General features: G+C 35.3%; 1 protein-coding gene across 1 annotated transcript in view; it reads right to left on the bottom strand.

Annotated features, from left to right (window-relative positions):
- LOC113048013 (cadherin-like and PC-esterase domain-containing protein 1) overlaps positions 1-13,134 on the bottom strand; it is a 42,780-nt gene that overhangs the window by 2,678 nt on the left and 26,968 nt on the right. The window contains exons 15-17 of the mRNA XM_026209504.1: positions 4,469-4,586; positions 3,437-3,573; positions 442-662 (exon numbers count right to left, since the gene is read on the bottom strand). Of these exons, the coding sequence (XP_026065289.1) occupies positions 442-662; positions 3,437-3,573; positions 4,469-4,586 (476 nt within the window). The remainder of the gene's footprint in view (positions 1-441; positions 663-3,436; positions 3,574-4,468; positions 4,587-13,134) is intronic.

The following is a 13,134-nucleotide window of genomic DNA, read 5'->3' as shown; positions in this document are numbered from 1 at the left end:
TGCATATACATATTTCAACACTTAAAGCTCAACTCAGCTTTTTAATTTAATTTAGCAAAAACAAAATGCGTCAGATCATTCAAGCAGCTCCCCAAACACATGTCCTCAACAGATGTACACTACAACACACTCAGACACACACACACAATCACATCTGTGCAGCATATCCTACCCCTTGCCCACATCAGTAGCTGTGTGAGATCAACGGCGCGCTGAGCCAGCAGTGGTTACCATCCCTGCTGACATACTCTGATCTGACACACGGCCTCCCAACCACATGCAGCCCACATCCCACCATCAAACACACTGCCAGAGTCATTTAGTGTGTTAACAAGGCCTTTGCCACTTTAGACCGACACCAAACCCGCACATTCACAGCTTAATGGGTGTAATCAACAGCCACATGGACACAAACATCATCCAACATGCACATACACAGACCTTTCTAGAAGCTGCTGCAGAGCTCTTTGGAAAGTGGGTCTCTGGGCCTTCGGCAGCCAGAATTGTGGGTAGTAGGAGTAGCTGGCAATAGTTCTGCCCTGATTCAGGTTGTGGTAGACGATGGTGTCATGGGCCTTGTCCCAGTCCTCCAGAGTAGTGTTAACCCTCTCCATCAGGTAGAACATCATCCCTCGATTGGTGGAGTCGCCGATAAACAGGACCTGAGGGAAAACATGCGTTTACAGTATGTTAGATGTTGTGAGACTAAAACAGGTTAAATCAATTCCTGGACTGGTTTCTTAAAGCCATTCTTGTCAAGTCCAGAATTATATGCACAATACGCACAATCATTAATTTAAAAGACATAACCTATGCATTTTACTAGCTTTTATTCATGTTATTGAATGGCACATGCTAATAAACGGTTTTTAAAACAAAATATCAATTTATTATTCAGCTGGTCATGTGACCTCAATGTGGCCGCAACCATAAAATACCTACTTTTGCATAAAATTAAATGTCTTTTTCTAGGCCACTGATTTTAGTCTTCATCTCGTGTAATTGTGTATCATTTTAAACATTTATCCATATTATTCACTTACTGTATATTCATTGTTAGTTCAGGTTCAAGTCCAATAAATAATATTAACAGATACAACTTTTGATTTTAATAATGCATTTGTAAATGTTAAAATTGATATTAAGGATAATCAATAGATTAATACATAAAATATATTTTTCATTGTCAGTTCATGCGAACTTATGCAGTTATCTAATGTTAAAAAATAGAACTTCATTGTGAATTACAAGCACTTTTATTATGAATACTGCATATTTATAGTATTATTCTGTCATAAATCTTACACATAAAAAAACAACAAGAATGTAAAATATTATATAATGGATGTGGTACTACATACAGCATATGCATGTAGATTTTAAATCTGGACAGACTACAGATAACACAAACATGAGGAAATGAAATAATTGTGTCATTATAAGGGCGAAAGATACAATATGGCCTTTTCAGATCACAGTTGCCATGAAGCACTTCACAAGAGTGTGTGCGCGCTTTTGGCAGTGAAGCTGGCAGGAATGCCAGTCTGAATCACAAGATCTCCGAGAGCATGCATTGGCTGACACTGTGGTCTACAGACATGCTCACAAAATTAAGGACGCTTATTTTCAACAAGAAGTAGTCAGGAGTTGCTCCAAACCTAAAGTTCCAAAAATATATATTCCTATTTATTTTTTTATCCTTGTTCAACTCTAATTTTTATCTCAATAGCTGTACAACAATTCTTTAAAAATGTGTTTTGTACAGGAAATGTAACAGTATACAAGTATGGGAAGATAATGTGAACTCCATACAATACATAAGGCTGTCTCCAGACTGCAAAAATGGATTTAACATGAAACGAACTCATGCATATAACTCCAAACCTTGACAATCTAAAGCTCTTTTATTTGAAACAATCTTTCCTGAAGTGTTCTTCTTTTCCTGTTGAATGGGCTCGCAGTCAGAGGGCTGTGGTTTGTCTATAGCGAGAGCTCGGGCCCTTGTGTTATGTGGCCATTTGTTTGTGTCAGATCTGATCTTGCGAGTCTTAAATCGAGACAGGGTGGAAAGAGTCATGCTGTGAGGATGAGCGCTGAGGGAGCGTTTGAAACAGGAACAGACTGTAGGTTTGGCACACACAGCTTTGAAAACCCCTGCTGGGCTTTAAGCAGTAATTTAAAAAACAACCCAAAACACAGGAGGTGTGCAGATCACACATCAAGAAAAAAATTACAATAAAATACAATCTGACACCAGACACAGGAGAGCACAGGTTTTCTTCTCCAGAACCTTTCACCCATTCTTTCCTAAGGAATTTACACTATACCTACAGTATGTTTACATATATAAAAGCAGCAGTGTAATTGAATCATGCAGCTACTGTGAGCTCAGCTGTAGATGAAGCTCAGCACCTGCTGTTAATCTCTGATGAACAGCTGCTCATTTGCTATTTGAGGTGCCTGCCTTTAATTTATTCCTCAGTACTGTATACACATATGGCAAAGCTGTCAGCTGCATACAGAAGAGCTGACGAAATGTGTTTTTACATCAAATCCAGGAAAAACTGAGTGCTGGAAACACTTTATAATAACTTCCATTAATGATTTATTAAAATATTAAACATTTAAATAAATATATAGTGGCCTCAAAAAGTATTTACACTACCGTTTAAAAGTTTGGGGTCAGTAAGATTTATTATTATTTTGTTTTTTAAGAAATTCATATTTTTATTAAGCAAGGATGCATTCAATTGTCAAAAATGTCAGTAAATACATCTATAACATTACAAAAGATTTTTATTTAAAAAAATGATATTTAAAATTTTTAAATCTTCCTTCTCAAAGAATCTTGACAAATTTATCACAATCTCCAAAAAACGATTAAGCACCAGAACTGTTTTCAACATTGATAATAAGAAAAAATCTGCATATTAGAATGGTTTCTGAAAGATCGTATCACACTGAAGACTAGAGTAATCACAGGGATAAGCTACTTTCTAAAATATCTTCAAATAGATAAAACTTTGTCGTAATATTTACTGTATCTTTTATGTATTTTGGAGAGACTGGGATAATTATTTTAAATAAATAACTAAAATGCGACTGAAACTAAAAAAAAATTGTTTAGTTTAAGTTATGATCTGTCAAGCATTGCATAAAATGTTTGTTAAAGTTACTATGGTAAAATGTGTATTATGCCATTTAAGTCATAAGATGATGATGCATACAATATGTACCATTTAGGCACTAATATGTACCTTTGAGGTACTAATATGCACCCCTTAGAAATAAATAAGGTACAAAAGTATAACTTTTGAAAGGATACAGTCCCAATGACAGCTTTTATACCTTCTTTATGAAAATACTGTACATGTAACCAAGCACCAAATGATACTGATATCATTTTTAAAGTATTTTTGGGTTCCTGGTTCCTCACCTTCCGGCCCATCATGCAGGTTTGCAACTGAGGTTGGTCGAGCAAGGGGTGATAACAGCTGTCGGGCTGCCAGGCAACCTCTCTCCAATCGCAAGTCCTGTTGTCTGAACAGCTCAGGCATGGGACGACCCAACGACCTGACAGCGACAGCATACTCAAATCACAGCATTCACAGGTGATTCATAGTGGAGTGAATCTCTGAGAAGTAATGAAGTCTTATACAGCTGCATGTTAAAAGTTGAATCAGGTGGGAAATTCCAGCTAGACATGATTACTTAATTGTGCCATTTTCAGACAGTCTCCTACATGGCGTAATATTCTATGTGGCATATATACATATTTTTGCCTTTAATCTGTTCTTTTTAATTGGATCTTTTCTCTCACACACACCGATAGACACACAAACAGTGTAAACAGTTAATTAAAGTAGATTGCCACTGACTTTGATGTACTACCCTGCTTTTTTACCTTTGTAGCACTGACTGAACCGTCCTCTGAACCCTAACGTGATGGTCTTAAATCTAAACAGCTGAACACACACTCACAGAACTGAAACCTGCAGAGAAACAACTCACTCAGAAACCTGTTTGAAGTGATTAGATTCAGCCATAAAGTCAGCATGGAGGTCCTAACCTTATAATTGAGCAATGATTCAACTCAGGCAATGAATCAGTACATTGTCACACTGTAAAAGCAGACACATAAATTACCAAACTCTGGGAGTTCACTAGCACTTTCCCATCCTCTAGTGGAGCAGCTAATAAACCGTGAATCTCATGCTAATATAGCCAAACACATGAACACTTTGCAAATGAAATATTTGGTTTAAGGGCCAACATCATCTTTCATCCAGGAGGAAAAATATGTGGAAAATGTATCATCTGTCCACAAAACAAAAAATCTGTAACAATGGGTTTGACTTACTACCTTGCATGCAAAAAAGAATGGGATTGTAAATCTTACAGCAAGTTTCAGATTCAAGTTCCAGATACTTTACGACAAGCCCATGATCAAAACCTGGAGTAAACCTACCAGGTTCATCTCCTGAGAGGCAAGGCCGAGGTGAGGCCTGGGCCTCTTCTGAAGATCTCGTACCTGGAATGAGCTCCAAACCGCAGGGCTGATCTGGTCTGACCACCAGGCCACAGTCCTGCTCAGATACAGTGAGAACAGGAAAGAGAAACAGGTGAGCTTTGAGTCTGGAAAGACATTTTCAGACAACGGTTGCACTCTTGTGTTAAAAATGTAAGCAATCAAAAAAATAAAATAGTTTTTGACAAATAAAGATTGAGTCTTTTCAAAGTTTTTTCCAACTCCTTCGCTTTCATATGGTTATGGAAGCAAGCTTCCTCACAGACAAATTAACGCAAGCTCGCCGTCCGATGGCCATGCTCCTTGTTAGGGGTCAAGGTTTAAACAAACCCAACAGGTTAAATGATAACATTGAGCCTGCTCCGCTGACCCCTGAGGTGCCTCACGGGAGCCATCGAGTCTGGCTCCACTTCAGAAGAACGGCTCTTCGTTCGTTTTTTCATTTGCCCCCTTCCTTAGCACTTTGCACAGAGGCTTCTCAAAGTCACGTAACATTCCCCAAGTTCCCGCTGCTGTTCTCGACAAAGTGCCACAAGACAACTTAACAGGGATTTTCTTGTTGTACCTGCACACAGTGTGTGTGTGCAAACACGAGCGGGCTTTTGATTCTGAGCAGGCCGGCATAAATCAGAAGGTTAGTCCGAGCCTGGCGGAAACCACCTAGCACTTTAAGCATCGGGGCCAGTAAAAAGTAAGCATCCCTCCAGAAAAAAAAAAAAAAAATGCATATAATTTATTCACACAGAGGGCAAAGAAACATGAAAGAACAGAGCCCCTTAATTTCATCTCTCTCATCTGTCATTTTTCCATTCCCTGGAGAAGAAAACGATGAAAAAAAAAAATTTCATCCAAGGTGAGGTACTCGCAGGTTCTTGCGCTAATGGTTTAGCAGGGAAGCCAGCGGATGAACTTGAGATCAGAGCTTGGCTTTCAGATGATACAGTACATCCTTCTGCCTCAATATCACCAGAGAATAATGAATCAACAACATCTGGTTAAACGAGGATTTCATAAAACATGTAAAAATGAGAGGACATGAGAGACTGGGGAATAGAATAGAAAACAGTTGAAATGTAATTTGACAGTATTTATTGATTCACTTAAGTAATTTCACAGGTTCTGTGAAATGATTTGTGGGCAATTCATTTACCATTTACTATACTATGATTTACAATACCATTTATGTTACAGACATAAATGAAAGCATAAATTCAAGGATGTTTGAATTATTCATATTATTGTATTGATGAAAGACTAAAACAGAATTTAAACGCAGCAAGTACAGTTAAATGTCAAAAAATTCTAATGAACAGTTAAAAACTGAATATATGATTGTGAGATATGCTTAAGATTACACTATTCAATATTGACATACATTCTTATCTATCTATCTATCTATCTATCTATCTATCTATCTATCTATCTATCTATATATATATATATATATATATATTATTATTATTATTATATATATTAACGTTGTATTAACAGATTTCATATTAACAGATTTTTCCAGGATTATTTGATGAATAGAACATTCAAAACTACAGCACTTATTTGAAATAGAAAAAGAGACATTATAAATGCCGTTATTGCCCTTTGAACATTTTTTCTGAATATGAGTGTTAATTTCTTTAGTAATATGTCACTGAAGACTGGAATAATGTCTGATCCAGCTTTGCATCATAGGAATAAAATACATATTAAAATGGATTCAAAGAGAAAACAATTCCTTTAAATCGAAATGATAACATTTGACAATATTACTGTTTTTTACCATATTTGTAATGAAAAATGTCACATTGGTAAGCATAAAGACTTCTTTCAACAACATTATAATAAATATTATATTAAATAAAAATATTACTTTTTCCAAACTTTTGATCAGTAGTGTATATAAACACATTCTGAAAATACAGTAAGACCGCTTACACACTCTTCTTGCAAGACGGTTTTCCATGCATCCACTGTGTGTGCGTCTTCCAAGTGTGTGTGAATATTTAAGTTCTGAAAGCTTGCCGAGCCACGTCGTGTTAGTTACAGGGGTCAGAGACCAACAGCAAAGGCAGTGAAATCTCCACTGATCAAAGTGGACCCATGCTGCTAGAAAAGCCTGGATTATTGTGGTACATCAGACCGTGCTCTCGGAGGTCTCTGCTTTAGTACCAGCTCTCACAAACCCCTTCAGATTCCACGAGAACCCTCTGCGTAGCTTTTATCTTTAAAAGTTTGTTTCGAGAGAGAGTCTTAAGCCCTCTGAGAGGAAGGACACACACTTAAGAGGGTTCTTTTAATAAGCCGCCATTGGAGACAAAGCCTTCAGCTGTAGTGCAATGACATAAAAAAAAAAAAAAACTTACAAGCAGGAGATTAACAGCTTTCCTCAAACATGTAAAACCATTCCAGCGGCATCAAGTGATCTTCTATATCAGATGAAAGTTAAGCAAATGGTAGTTAAAATGAAACTTTTACAGCAAAATTATACAAAAGTTAAGATAAGGGAACATCAACTGTTATGATGAATTGTATAAATATATTTCTTCTTTTTTTGCCATTTTATTCATTAGATGATTAAATTGATGATTCATTAGACTGAATAAAAAATAAAAGGGTAATTGCAACTTTTTACAATTACGACTTTTTCTCCGAATTGCAATTAATTTGCATTTGTAAGAAAATATAATTTTCTTCATAAATCCTAATGTTTATATTTCAATTCAGAGAAAAAAAGGCAGATTTGTGAGTTTGTCTCACTCAGTTGTGAGAAAAAATTATTGAGATGTAAACTTGAAATTGTGAGAAAAAAAATTCGCAATTACCTTAATTTTTTACAGTTTTATTCGGTGGTGGTTCCTTGGAAATGACATCATGAAAGAATAATATATATATTACATTTATTTTTGTGAATCTTTGTAATGACGAGTCTTTTTAAAAGCTCTCCTCAAATATTACCTTTTCTTGGTCTGAAAATAAGGTGAAGAAACAAATACATTTTGTCAGTAGGGAACTTGATTTGACAAATGACAAATCAGTGTGGGACGTCCAGCCAACAAAGAGATTTAGAAAGTGTTGAGCCAACAAAAAGACTTAGAAAATGGCAGATAAGTTGATGTATTTGTTGCATGCTTTCTTCAACACTAATCAATGCAAAAATGAAAGTGTAATTAAATGAAGTGCATTGTGAGAAGTGCTGTATGCCCCATTTGGTCATTGAAATACAGCCTTTGTTATGAAAGACTGAAGTGGCTTTACTGAGAGTGTTTAATGTAATCCTGTGGATTGCGGATTGTAATCCTATAGAATTGTCATGCTGTCAGTCAATTCCTCACACTATAAAACAAGCGATTGGGTTTCATTTCAATAAGGACGATGAGGAACCGAAACAGCATATGCTACAGGCATCAAAGAGCTTTGTTTAAAAGAATATAAAGGAGGTATCCGGACCAGATCCTTTAATCAGCTAAGAGAACAGAGAGAGAGCATTTACATTTAGCAAGTGAAAGATCACAGGACACGAGTGAGAAATTTCTGGATAGAATAATAAGTAAAGAAAAAGAAAATAAATAAATAAATAAAACAGCTTTATACACAAAAACTATTTCAGAAAAATCTGCATTTAAAGATTGTTTATGAATATTAAAGCATGAATTTTAAATTCTCCATAATTTCATTTATTATTTTATGCAGTCCCAAAAAAGAACAACAGATAATGCATTTTACTGTTTGTCAAACTGTCTCAGGTTCTGCTCTAAGTTCTATGTCTCCAAACATAACTATGCAGATAAACATACATGAACACACACACATGGATGCAATCATCTGTAGCAGGCCCAAGCCAAACAGCTCATATAGCTTTTGAAAAACAGTATAGACATGCTCTTATAAGGTCAGGTTATCTGAAGAGGAGCGTTACTCCACATCTGGAATATTTTCATACAGAAGATCTCTATTAGAGCTGAATGCAGAACTACTGCCAGCTATAAACTAAACAAGCACACACTTATGGAAGTGAGCAGATAAAAATACAGGAAGATCTCAAATTCTCAAAATAAAGTTTGCCAATTTCCTTATTTTCGCATTCAATTCACAAATATAGAGAATTTCTGTAGTGGTATAACGTATGCAGTATGCAATACATTATGTGTAAAGTGCATACTATGCTAATTTTATTTAATTTCATTACAGTTAATGTTTATTTTATTCCAAGTAACCTATTTTAATGTTTAAAAATTCTGTTAAATAATTAAATTCATACAAACATAAAAAAATAATACACAAAATGAGATAAAATGTGGACGAAGATCCAATGCCACTGCTATTAATGAACACTGTAAGTCTGTATCTGATATGAGATCAGTAGATTCCACTAATATAAACCACATGATTACACACACAAATATCTTATTACTGATATTTGCAATGGTCTTCTGAATGATTATAGGATATGCTGACTGTAAATGCATTCCAGGCCAGGTTGAACTGTAGGGCAGGAGGGGTTCAGGGGTTCATGACCTCTGATTGCATCAGCATCTGTTCTGAGGGGGTCACATCAAAGCTGACGAGGTTTGAGATTCACCTGTTTGAACACTTTCATCACTATTTTTTTTATTTTATTATTTTACTGAAATGGTCTTCGACAGCTTTAGTTCTGACAAATTTGAGTCTTAATGGAAGATGACAGATGGAATCCAGTGTCGAGTCAAGCTCTATTAAAGGATCTGAGCAATCAAAATAAACATCCATCATCTACAGAAGATAGAACACAAGGATGCAATGAGAAGATAGTACAATTCTGAATTTATTTCCTTTCTCTGTCAGTTATAACTGATGACTTGACAAGTCTTGGAAATTAAGAGAAACTGAAAAAATAAATAAATAAATAAATTTCATTTGTTTTGTTTTTATTAATTATATTCTATTTAAAATAATCACAATATAATATTACTACACAAATTAAACAAAAAACAAACAAACAAATGCTTTGCGCATATATATATCTTATTTTTTTAATTGTTATATATTTTTTATATTTTATAAATTCAAAATAAAGTGATTTAACCTCATTTTATTTAATCAGCTTCAGTAATTTCTTTATTTATTTATTTTTTACATTTTCTGTTGTTATGGTTTACATTCTATTGAAAATGATTAAACTAATAATTTATTTTTATGTGATTAAAATACAACATTTTCTAAATGTTAAAAATGTTAAATTAATATAAAAATGTTACATTCATATATTGTTATTATTATAATAATTATGTATATAATAATAAAAATAATATATTTAAAGTTGTATTATATTTATATATTTATAGTTATCTTTAGCAATTACTTTAATTTAATCAGCTTATGTAATTGTATTAATTAAATCTGCTGAGTCATAACACTTTGTAAAATTAAATCCTTTTAACTGTCTCCATTTCAACTGCCCCGGGTGGGCCTATTAATTAGTTAGCTGTCTCTTCGGTTTCTCTCTTACTATCTTTTCCTCTTTCTCGAACAAACTGTAAGGGATTTACTAATTACAGTGAGGAAATAAGCAGAAGTCAAAGCTGTCAGTCTCATCTTCTCAGAACACGCACACTAACTTCCTCTGTAATATTACACAGCCCTGAACCACCTGCAACACAAACTCACGGACCCCGTTCCCACTCCACACTCACACACAGGCATTAAATAAAGTCAAAAGCACACAGCTTGCCTTTAATCAAGAGATCTTTCTGTCCTGTTAGGAGTAGAGGCAGTTGGACACAGACGCACACTCACAGCTGCTCTTACTTCACCAATCTGTCTCTCGGTAAGAGAGCTGAAAAACGAAAACAGACGATATTCAGGAACGTAAGTGTGAGATTTAACAGCGGGAAATTTCCAGTCATCGAAGACAAATTGGACTAAGGTCAAAAATGCTGCATCTTTACTTTGGCCAGAATGAATAACTGCCAAAGCAAATCTATCTTTAACTGACAAGGGCAGAAAGGTTTGCAATACCTGAAAAGAGCTGTTAGCATTCTCATTCATCTCAATGGCAGCGTTTTCAATGTATGCATATTTATATCTATGCATGTTTTTATGCATATAAATAAATACACAATGTATACAAAAATATATATGCATATGCGCTACTGCAGTTTGGGGTCAGTAAGATTTTTCAATGTTTTTGAAAGATGTTTCTTATACTCACACCAAGGCTGAATTTATTTGATCAAAAATTCAGTAAAAATGTTGAAATATTATTACACTTTAAAATAACCCTTTTCTGTCGGAATATATTTTCAGATGTATTTTATTACTGTAACGCAATGTTGAATTTTCAGCCACCATTAACTCCAGTGTTCAGTGTCACATGATCCTTCAGAATTCATTCATAATATGCACACATTTTTAGGATCCTTTGATGAATAGAAAGTTTATTTGAAAAAAAAAAAAAATTATATATATATATATATATATATATATATATATATATATATAATATTGCAAATATATTTACGGTCACTGATATGATTAATGAATATATATAGTAAATATAAAATAAAAAGTACACATAAATGATCAAATTGATATGAAAAGACAAATAACAACAATCCAACTTAAGGTCCACACTGTATAATCTTTGAAGGAGTACACAGACTGACTCAAGCATAATAAAGTCTACTGACCACACTAATAGTGAACTGCCAGTGGTTTTGTTATTGTGAAATAATTGGTACGCTGGCTGGACCACAAAAGCACAAGACAGAGCAGGAAGTAGTCGGCTTATAAGAACAAGTGATTAGGTAAAAAGAAAAAGTGGGCTTTGGCCAGAACTGTTCAATGAAAACCAGCAGCCAGGGCCAAAATTTACCACATGAGCTCACATTTCTTAACAAGGATCCATGGGGGATGTTTCTCAGGCCCTAAACCCGTTCTAAACCCCATCTTGCCTTGACAGGGACAGTTCACCCATAAATGTTAATTCTGCCATCATTTACTCACGCTCATGTTGTTTCAAACATGTATGAATTTCTTGACAAAAGATGATATTTTGTAGAATGTGTGTAACCAAACAGTTCCTGGTCCCCCATAGTATTTTTTCCCCATAAATATCAGCTACTGTTTGGTTACTCACATTCTTAACAATGTATAATTTTATGTCCAACAGAAAAACACTTAAACGTGTGAATGCCATTGCATTAGCTAATAAAAAATTAAGAGGCATCTACAACTAAATGACAAAAGCTAACTTCACTTTTTAGACACACTTAAGCAATTACTTTTATCTTACTGGTGTCAAATAGATTTTTAGTGACCAATTTGAAGTAAATTCCCCTCAAGGTTACACAGGTGTACAACAAAAAAGAGGGTGAACAGACAAAGCTGGCAAAAAAAGTGTAAAAAAAAGAAAAAAAAAAAGTGTTGAGTCTCCTTAACTCAAGCGATAAGATGTACAATCACCAAACAGAGGAGGAGGCTTGTTCTCTGATTTATTCCTGGTCCTCTAGTACTCAAACAGAAGTTAGGAGTAACACACAGCCCTCATTCTAACACCATTGCTTGGGAGAAGTGCATGCATGTGCATTCACCACCTGTGGCCCGCTCTGACCCAGACACTACTGTAAGAGTTTAATCCCAGATCTGACAGACTTCAAAAGCAGAGCTTCCGATCACGCGCACATATGGACTGCTACATAATCTCTTTAATTCCACCCCAGATCCTGATGGAGCAAAAAAAAAAAACAAGACCCAGTGTGAGTGCTTGAGATGGAGAGAGTGGAAAAAAAAAGTGTGTGAGAGGGAAAGAGAGAGATGAAAGGTGCGGGTGGGTTCAAGAAGTCTCGCCTGTCTCTCTCCATTCATCCACCTCCATCAATCGTCCCAATCAAAACCATCGGTCATCACCTGATTGAAACTAGTCAAATAATGCAGTAGGAAAACTGAAGGATAAATGAATAGCAAAATTAGTACAAAAAAGTACTGGATAACAAGTGTTTGTAAGCCAGGTTACATCCATGAAACAAATTTTTTTTTCAAAAATTGTAAAACAAATTACAATATGTTGAAGTGCACCTATTATGCGATTTCGAAAACTGCCTTTCATGCAGTGTGTAATGTAGCTGAATGTGAAAGTAAACAATCTGCAAAGTGCACGATAGATAAATCTGACCAGCCTGAACGAGTCGTCAGTAGCTTGTGTAGTCCACATCATGACAAGAAGATGCTCCGTGTTCGAAATCACCACCTATAACCTTAAATGGGGCACTATTCGAGGGGACAGCCATTTGTACTGGTGATTGAAACCTTATTTGAAATAATCGAGTGCACTCATTCAATCACACAATGCACAGCAATAATGAGTATACAACTGATTTATGCTACATGGCTACAGAATACCCCAAATTCACTGTGAAAGTCGCACACCAAATGAATTGCCGCGTCTTGCCAGAAGATGTCGCCCACAGCTGAATCATCCACGTACGGCGTACAGCGCAACACCATACAGGTATAAATTAAAACTATGCAAAAGCGGCAGTCCTTCAGGTGAACTCAGTGTCCGAACTCGCTCACGTGCTTTCATTTGCAGATTGCTCTCTGAAGATCAAACATAAGTAATTTTCTTTACAAAA

This window comes from Carassius auratus, chromosome 29 (genome assembly GCF_003368295.1).
Source record: "Carassius auratus strain Wakin chromosome 29, ASM336829v1, whole genome shotgun sequence".
Taxonomy (NCBI): domain Eukaryota; kingdom Metazoa; phylum Chordata; class Actinopteri; order Cypriniformes; family Cyprinidae; genus Carassius; species Carassius auratus.
The sequence above is the reverse complement of the archived record's forward strand: the minus strand, read 5'-3'. Positions and strand labels throughout refer to the sequence as shown.